A 9,611-nucleotide genomic window follows, 5' to 3' on the forward strand; every position below is an offset into this window, starting at 1 on the left:
TGTCAAAAGTTAAAGACAAGGAGAGAATTTTAAAAGTAAAAGTGAGATGAGACTTGTTATGTACAAGGGAACCTCCGTAAGATTATCAGAGCATTTTTCAGCAGAAAACTTGAAGGTCAGAGAGAGTGGGGTGATACAAAAACAAAGTGCTAAAATAAAACAACCACCAACCTATAATACTCTACCCAGCAAAGCTGCCCTTTAGAACTGAAGGAGAGATAAAGATTTTCCCAGACAAACAAATGCTGAAGAAGTTCAAGACCACTAGACTGCCCTTAAAAGAAATTAATATACAATGGGGAAAAGAATGGTCTCTTCAATAAATAGCTTTGGGGAAAGAAGACATCCACATACAAAAGAATGAAATTGGACTCCTGTATAACACCATACACAGAAATCAACTCAAAATGTATTAAAGACTGAAGCCATTAACTCCTAGGAAAAATGTAATAAGTATAATCTCCTTAACATTGGTCTTGGCAATGACTTATTGGATTGCCAACAAAGTCAACAAAAATAAAAGTAAACAAGTGGGACTACTTCAAAGTAAAAACCTTCTGCACAGCAGAAGAAATCATCAACAAAATGAAAAGGTAACCTATGAAACAGAAGAAAATCACAGATCTGGTAAGGGGTCAATATCCAAAATATGTAAGACACTTGTGCAAATCAATAGCAAAAAAAAAAAAAACCCCACAAAATCTGATTTAAAAATAAGCAAAGGATCTGAACAAAGATTTTTCCAAAGAAGACATACAAATGACCACTAGGTACATGAAAAAGTGCTCAACATCACTAATCATCAGAGACACGTAAATCAAAACCACAATGAAATATCACCTCACATCTGTAAGAATGGCTATTATCAAAATGACAAAAGACAAGTTCTGGCAAGGATGTGGAGAAAAGGTTACACCTGGGAATAGGATAGTGTCCCTATTCCATGACTTTATTTTCCAGGAGTCCTTATACCCTACTTCTAATGTTAGAAACAGAGCTTTGTGCCTTAACTCTGTAATTTTAAGATCATCTATAAATAATTTGCTCAAGTAATACATTTAAACTAAAGAACACTCAATTTCTAAATGTATACAGCTTGATTTGAACTTTGCTATTCACTAAGGTGACGTACCCATAATGATCTTTAGAAAATCATTTAGACATTTTTCCACTTATGTATGTAAACATTTCAAATACAAATCATTATATATGGTGTAATCCACATAAATCATTAAATGTGATAATTATGATGATGATGTTAGTAGCTAAATGGAAGACCTTTAGCTGACAGATGTGTGGTCATGCAGGTTTCTAAGTGTCAGAATTCCCTGCCACAGGAGAACACTGTTATTCTTCTCCATGTTCTTAGAATACTTAACATCATTCTCAGCATCAGGGCTAGTTTTAAAGAATACCCTTACTAACTACTTCGTCAAGAATATTAAAACCAACAAATTTATAATGATTTACTTGCTATTTTTTTCTTTACGTCATTCTAAAAATTATGGTAAACAAACAGGAGTTGACATTTATTGAATTTTCAGAAGGGTATGCCTATATACTCTATTTGATAATACAGTAGTACATTATCTGTCTTTCATATTTTAATGGCATCATTAGCAAGCAAAATTCTCCCACCTGCCTATTTGCATTCTCACTTACTATAAATGAATCTGAGTTATTCTCTTACATCAGTCAAAGAAGCAATACATATACATACGTATATCCAAACATTACAGTAAATGTGTACTATGACTTTAAATTTTACCTTTCTATCTCTATGACTTTTTTTAGCAAAGAACTAAAACATATTATGGATCTAATTTGTCCATTTTCATTGCTGTGTCGTATTCTATTGTATCAGGATGCCACAAATTATCTATCCATTTTATCACTGATGGACATTTGTAGAACTTCTCAATTTCAGTTATTAAGAAAAAGAGTAATATGTACATTTTTGCATATATATCCTGGTGCACATGTACCAAAGATTTCTTAGTGTATAAAAATAAGAGTGCAATGAATACCTTAGGTTAAGCATTTTTACTTTAATTGCATAATGCCATACTGTTGCACAACGTTGTTTTACCAATGTATAATTCTATTATTAGTGTATAAAAATTTCTGGTGTTTCAGATCCTTTCCAAAATTAGTAACATCAGACTAACATTTATACTTCTATATTTATATAAAGATTTATTTCACTTACAATACACTTAACATTTTATAAATCCTTTTACTATTCTAATTTTAAATTTACCTTTACATTACATTGCTCTTTCCATTTCTACAACTGTGATTTCATTTACATTTATTCCTATTGCAGTGTATATTATACATGTACTTATTAATATTCCAGTACATTTTTTATAACTCTTCTTCCGCATGCCCCAAATAATTTTTTGTTACCAGCAAGTGTTATTATAGCAGAGATATTTCTTTTAATTGAACATTATCATGTCAGATGACTTTGAGAAAATATGATTAGGCAGGAGCATGTGGTAAGAGGAACTTCATCTATTTAACAATACCTAAAAGGATCCAATGGAAGCAATGTTGAAGTTAAAAGTGAACCTACAAGGTCTTCTATTCAGGGGTTTTCCCATAGAATACAGAAAATGTTTTCAAAACGTCTATTAAGCTAAAGGTTTTGCTTTTTTTAGAGAGAGTGTAAGGTACCACAGTAGTTTCAAGGCAATCTACCCTAGCTTGCTAGTCCAAAAACTGAAATTCATAGAAGTGAACTGAGGGAAAGAGAATTGAAATCACCATGACAAAACATCATGCCCTGATAACTTTGTACCTTAAGAAAAATCCAGCTTGCCATTAGAGTGGAAATAAAATAAATGATGAAGAGAAGGAGGAAGGTTGTCACCATTTTCATGGCCCTTTTATGGGTCTCTCCATTCATTCAGGTGGAGCTGTAGATTCTTGGTATGCTTCACCAAGGAGAGAAATAAAAGCAGCAAAGGGGCCAGGGAGAGAAGGAACAGGATAACACAGATCAAGCTAAGAAGAACAAGGCTTTTAAGACAGAAAAGTTTACTTCCATCTAAATACAAAGTCGTGTTTCTCTCACGTCCTCTGTAGCTATTCACCCACAACTCACCAAGAGCGTCCCGCATCAGGAGGGTAACAGACAGTAAGAACAAAGAGCCCAGGAAAAGCACAAGAGCCACTCTGTTCATTCTCCACTTCAGCCAGATGAAAAAAACTGGGAGAAACTGATCACATTAAGGAAGACGAAAATGCTCAGGTAGGCGGCAAACCAGGTAGTTAAGCGATTCATTAGTGCCCAAAGAACACTTTCACTAGTTTGCCGGTGGCATACACGTGTGGAGATGCCATACTATAAATGAATCCAATAGTGTTACCCACAGCTGACTGATTCTGGCCACAGATAAACTGGTAAGGATGAAATCAACTGATGAGACCTTCCCATTCTTGACCCATTCCATGCAGACTACCAGTCCAGTGAGCCCATTTCCCAGCATTCCTAAGATCAGTTCTCCTGTTGCCACTCCCAGAATGGAGACTTTCATTCCCACTGACATTTCAGTGAAAATGTTTCTCATGTTGCGCCTCACTGACAACCGTATAGTTAAACAGTTACAAACTGACATTCACGATGCTTTCTTTAGTCTTTTCATCATAATTCCAGAAAGTACAGCCAAAATTGTCTTGTGTAATATAGTTACAGAGATCATCACAAAAAGAACAGTTCACTCTATTTATACTAAATTCCAGTGCTAAACAAAACAGTTCTGTTAACAGATACAAAGCTTCATGAATCTCTTTCTTATTACTTACAGTCAGTTGCTGTATAAGTTCCAGAGTAAACGCCGACGACATTCTCTTATCCTTGACACCGGCTGCAGTTCCCCATTTGCGCTAATGACCAAAAGGATGAAGTCAGGTATGTAAACACGCAAATATTAGAGAGACTGGTTTCCACTATTTCATATTTTCATCTCCCCTGAGCCATACACTTGAATTCAAATATTTTAGATTTTGAACAGGAATTGCTAGGGAAAAAATGTATATATTTCAGTCATTACTTGTCACTCATTAATAAGATCCTTCTGCCTATCAAGTATTTTTGTAGATGCAATATGATTTGTAGGAATAATTTAAGGAAATTATTTATAGTTCAAATTGTACAACCACATCCCACAACAAATAACTATAAATATTAGTATGTAATATTATGGGAGCTAAATCAGAAGTTACAAGCAAAATAGACTGGCAATATACATAAGGAGTCTACAAATGCTACAGAGCAGGATCAGTTACGGTTTTATGAAGAAATGAACATTCAGTGTGAACTGGAATTCTTTAAAATTTATGAAGAAATAGCGAATAGAATCCAAGACTGATGTAAGGACCTATACAAATTATCAACGTGACATGGACAAATTATACCATACTTCTAAATGGAGGACTTTCATTTTACAGTAGCTTATTGGCTTTTTCAATTGAAATGTGACTAAGTGCCATCCAAATTCCATGTCCTAAATTCCATGCTTTCCTCTTCTTTCTGGGCTATAGAGTGGCCACATTTCCCAGCCTCCCTTACAGATGGTTGTGGCAATATGACTGAAATCTGAACAATGTCATGTGAGTGTAAATTATGTGCACCATTTTATGGGTCTGTCCCCCCTGCAAAATCTCCCCGTGCGCGTGCCTCCATATGCCTTTCTGCCCTGGACTGTCTGGAAAGGGGATGACTCCATGGCAATCTGAGAAGCCACATGTTAAAGACGGCAAGCTTTTGATCAACCTGAATTCTGGGTAACATCACAGAGAAGGCTCCTCAGACACATCAGTACTTGTCAAAGAGCAATAGTAAGAGCATATATTGTGTATGACTCATTTTATGTTTTGGAGCCTATTTGTGGCAGCACTTTGTCTACCCAACCTAATGCAAAAATTGGAACTAAAAGTGAGATTTGTTTAGAAGCATTTGAATGGTGCAAAAATGAACAGATTTTGAAGGCTGGAAACATGCAGACCCCCATGACGCAGTGACAAACTCTTTCAAGATGTTACATACAACAACTTTGAGGCAGGCCACATTTAATGAGTTCATGGCCTTACTGGAAGTGGTTGATAAGAACTAAAATGGTATGCCAGGGTCATTCTCCAAAGCATTTATGAAAGTATATTAACAAGATGAGAAAGAAATAAACTGACTGACTTGCAAATAGAAAAAGAAGGGAAGAGTTCAGAAATTGTGTTTTGTAGAATTGTAAAATCTCACAGCTCTTAGGTCTGAAACAGTAATGACACTGAAGAAAAATCCCTATCAAAGGCCCATTTAGACTTTTCAGGTAAACATGAGACTATTTCTTACAGCAAAAGCAAAATCAAGGGAGGAAGCTTCTAACATAAGTCCATAGCTTCAGATGGCTTCTAGATAGCTGCCATTGAAGTGGGAGAAAGTGTCATGGAATATGTAAGCTAATTAATTGATTAATTACTCAGGTAACTAATTAAAGGAGACATTTACTTTTGTGTAAAGCAAATCTTTATGGACATCTTTGTATGTAGAACATGGAACTGACTGGAAGCAAATTTTTGCAGCGATTGTATTTGTCAAATAAATCACGAGTTTGACTTAATAAAAGCTGTGATATTTAAATGACTGACTTCCAAATATGTATTGGGACATAGCCTTGAAATCTGTACCTCCTTCAAGGGGGTATCCTCCCCAACATCCACTTCAGATGTCGCCAAGGAGGAGAATAATGAGGAACATTCAGAGGGTGGAACCTGGAGCCACAGAGAAGGATGGATAAGGAAGTTCACGACTACTCTTTTTTTGCCTAATTCCTTTCCACTTGGAACACGACATCAGCGTAGCCACATTATAAGTAAATGTTTGCTGTTTTCCCCATGGGCTCAAAGGAAGACCTTGTTTTCATGGAGTTAACCAAAGCTGAGGTGAGGGGGAGACATGGAAGCAGAAGAAGGGTGGAAAAGAACGAGTCCACATAGTTTTATCTAATTGGAAATGGAAGATCCAGGGACTTAATGACTTCTGTGACCCTGAATATCTCTATTATTCTTTGAATTTTCAGGAAGGATAAATCATCTTACACTATTCTTCAGTCTCTATACCAGTACTTCAGTTGTCTTAAGTGACCAGTAATCAGTTTCTCCAAGTGCTGTCTAGTGTCTGGGTTGGTACTGGTACAGCAAAGTAGCAAAAGAAATTCTAGCTGAGGATACACAAGTGAGTTTTACAAATTGCACACTGGCATGTTATCTGTACCAGTCTTATCATCAGTAGGATGCATACAGTGTCTTCCTGGATACATTAATGTGCTTTGAATAGTAACTATATTTAATCAGTGCTGGGTAAGATGTGGGATTTTTGAACAATGCTTTTCAGAACTAGACTGTAATCTGAAGGTTATGATCAAGGTCACATGTCTGAATAACTCATGAATGTACAGGTTGTGTATGAGGAAAAATACAGTGCTTACTAGTGAACATAGGTGATTACAGAAGTTAATGAAACGCATCATTTAAACACCAGAAATGTATGTGATTATGGACGATCCATTATGATGTTACCCTAAGGGTATGAATAATTTGTAAGTAAATATAAGTACCATTCCAAGCCTTCGGGCCTAGCCACCTATTTTACAGGTAAAACTCCATGCAGAAATGACAGAAGCCTCCATACCTAATCTGGATTTTTCATGGGTTTATGTGGGTGGAAATCTGATACTGTATATAGTATAATATGTACTGCAAAAAAAAAAAGTATATATGTGTATGTATGTGTGTGTTTGCTTAACTGTGTACTTTCTGACACTTGCAATTGAAAGTCCTAAGACACAGGAAATCCATTGCCTGAGATTGTGATCCTTTAGGTTATGTTATTAATACGGAGACTTTATACCCAAACTGGCTTATGCAAGGAGGTCATCCTGACCTAATTCTAGAGTTAATGTTACGAAATCAAAAGGGTAAGAGTCCTGGCCCAGATCACAAAGCAGACAAACCCGAGTTTTAATGCAGGCTTTAAGTGGTGCCTTAGGGCAAATTACATAATTTTACTTGGCTTCCTTCCTTCATTTTAAAATGAAAAGGTATGGCTTTCGTGTATGCCGTTAAAATAACTGTCTGGCATATGTATATATAAATGACCTGTTCCGGACCTACCAAGAGTTAAACTCTAAACGCTGAACACCATTTTTAAGCAGCAGACAGGAAGGGGCGGAGCGCCAGCGGCTGCCCGGTTCCCAGCGCGGCTCGGGAAGAAGCTGCGGCTGCGGGAGGCGTAAAGTGTGGGCCCGGCGGCCACTTCGCCCCGGCCCCTCCCGGTCACGGCCGTCAGTCCGGGGCCCGCGGGTCTACGGACACCCTCGGCGCGCGAGCGGCGACACCAGGTCCATGGCCACCGCGGCGGCTCCGTCATCCTTGGCCCTGAGGGCCTCGACCCCGGCCGCGGCCCCCAGCTCGTATGGGGTCTTCTGCAAGGGGCTCTCCCGCACCCTGCTCGCCTTCTTCGAGCTGGCCTGGCAGCTGCGCATGAACTTTCCGTACTTCTACATCGCGGGCTCCGTGGTCCTCAACATCCGCTTGCAGGTACACTTTTAGCGCCCTGATGAAGCGGCCGGCATGGCGGGCCTGCATGATGGCCGACTCCCAGGAGGCCCCGCGGCGCGGCGGAGCTGAGGGCGAGGAAGTCCGCTGTCTCGCGAGAGTGCCTGGGCGCCGTCCGCGGCTGCGCTCGCCGCTCGCAGCTCCCAGCCCGACTCCGGGACTGTCACCGAGACCCTGCCCAAAGAGGAGGAGGAAACTCGCGATTCCGGGAACGGGGAGCTTTTTAAGAAGCTGTGCGTCCTTGAAATAAAAACAGGACGAACGGGGTGCGTTGTAAAAAGGGAAGGCTACTAAAATTTTCAAGACAGAAGTGTGCAACGAGCTCATGGTCCATTTTAATTTAATCCATCAATTTCGGGAGTGTGAGACTGGAATACAATAAGCAGGACGTTGAATGAGTAAGAAGCTGAAGATCTTGAGGATTTGCTGCGGAAGGCTTATATTTCTTCATCCCACACAAGAAAACAATGACAATCAGAAACTTTCAGTAGGAAAAAAAACTGTAGAGGAAACACAACCTTCAAATACAAAACAATGTAAAATGCTGCAGGATTTTGAACAGAGGGTTGGAGTGTAAGAAAGGGGCCTCTGTTTCAGGGTCCCTGTAAGTAGCATGCAGTTCAAGACCTTGGAGCCACAGAGAAGGAAATCCAGTCATAGCACAAAGCTTGGCGATGTACTGACTAACGTTTAAATTATCATAATGCTGTTAATGCTGTTTATGTTTTTCATCTTTTTAAGAGAATGCTTGATTATGGTTACAAAGTTGAATGCAAATGTTATCAGCCTTCATGATGTAAAAGTACGGTTTACAAGTGAGAATGTGGGGCGGGGTGGGGGGGTTGAAAAGGTACATGGAATGGTAGTAGTCCTTATAAAGTGGGAAGATGAGAGATACAGTCTTTTGTCGACAGGTGAAGAGGGCATTTTATTATTTAAAGAGTAGCCATAAAGTTGCTAAAATAGTAATATAACTGTATGAAAGGAAGGAGAGGAAGGGAGAACAGCATGAGGTCAGTAAGAAGTGCCTAAGATGAGAGTTCAGGTGGAATGTCTCAAAAAGAAAAATGTTAGATTACCAGCTGTGTTGAATATAGAGTCAAGAGATTATTTTAGAGAGTCTGGAGACAAATTAGTCGTCTGCAAGTTTTTTTCTAATTAAGGGAGCAAAACTGAGGTAATTATGAACCCCAGGAAAAATAAAAAGCTTTTCAAGTACTACACCCGCTTAACTCAACCATGAATAACATTAGTCAGAAAGTCAGTCATAATTATGTAAACACAACACACATTATAACATTACTAGGTATCACTGTGGGGGAGTTGGAGAGGAGAGAGATGTGTATGTAATGGAAAACAAATCAAAATTTGATACAGAAAAGTTGATTTTAAAAAGCAGTATAACATTTGCTTAGAAGTACAATAAGAAACAGCTTAGAGTTAAAAGTGATTGTCTCTGAAGAAGGAAAATCTGGGATGGGCAGAGACCGGTGGAGGACTGCTGTTTTTCACTACCAGTCTTTTTGATTTTTCTTAGCCATGTGTGTAATGTATGTATCAGGCAGACCTGGGTTAAAATACAAACCAATTTTGTGGTCCAGGTGAGTCCATTAATCTGCCTAAACTCCAGTGTCCTCAATTCTATTAAGTGAGAGTAAAACTACCCACCTTGAAAAGTCAGTCTGAGAATTAAAAATAAACCTGACTTAGTGCTTGACATATACACAATAAAGAATACTTGTAATAAAATATCTCATTAACTTGCAAATAAAACTTACAAACTCTCATATGGAGCCCCTGCTTTTCCAGTGGAGGGTTTTAGTCCTGAAGATTTGCAGGGTACTGACCCTCAAGATGTGGGGAAGACCCAGATTTCATGTGAGACATTTGAGCTTAAAGGGACAATCATTTGCCAAGGTAAAGATTTAAACTACTTGTAGTATTCTGTATTCCACGCACTGTGTCCAACAAACAAGTGTTCTCTAGAGTTGTAA

The 9,611-nt window shown here is 38.5% G+C and overlaps 1 protein-coding gene and 1 pseudogene across 1 annotated transcript; one reads left to right on the plus strand and one right to left on the minus strand.

Moving 5' to 3' along the window:
- Positions 1 to 2,242: 2,242 nt before the first annotated feature.
- On the minus strand, positions 2,243 to 3,852 carry LOC105094257 (taste receptor type 2 member 42-like; annotated as a pseudogene).
- Positions 3,853 to 7,220: 3,368 nt separating this feature from the next.
- On the plus strand, positions 7,221 to 9,404 carry SMIM10L1 (small integral membrane protein 10 like 1). The gene has a single exon (XM_031444087.2). It carries the CDS (start codon positions 7,405 to 7,407, stop codon positions 7,609 to 7,611), a length of 207 nt encoding a protein of 68 aa, XP_031299947.1. The 5' UTR covers positions 7,221 to 7,404; the 3' UTR covers positions 7,612 to 9,404.
- Positions 9,405 to 9,611: the final 207 nt, after the last annotated feature.

Source organism: Camelus dromedarius, chromosome 25 (assembly GCF_036321535.1).
Source record: "Camelus dromedarius isolate mCamDro1 chromosome 25, mCamDro1.pat, whole genome shotgun sequence".
In the NCBI taxonomy this organism is placed as follows: domain Eukaryota; kingdom Metazoa; phylum Chordata; class Mammalia; order Artiodactyla; family Camelidae; genus Camelus; species Camelus dromedarius.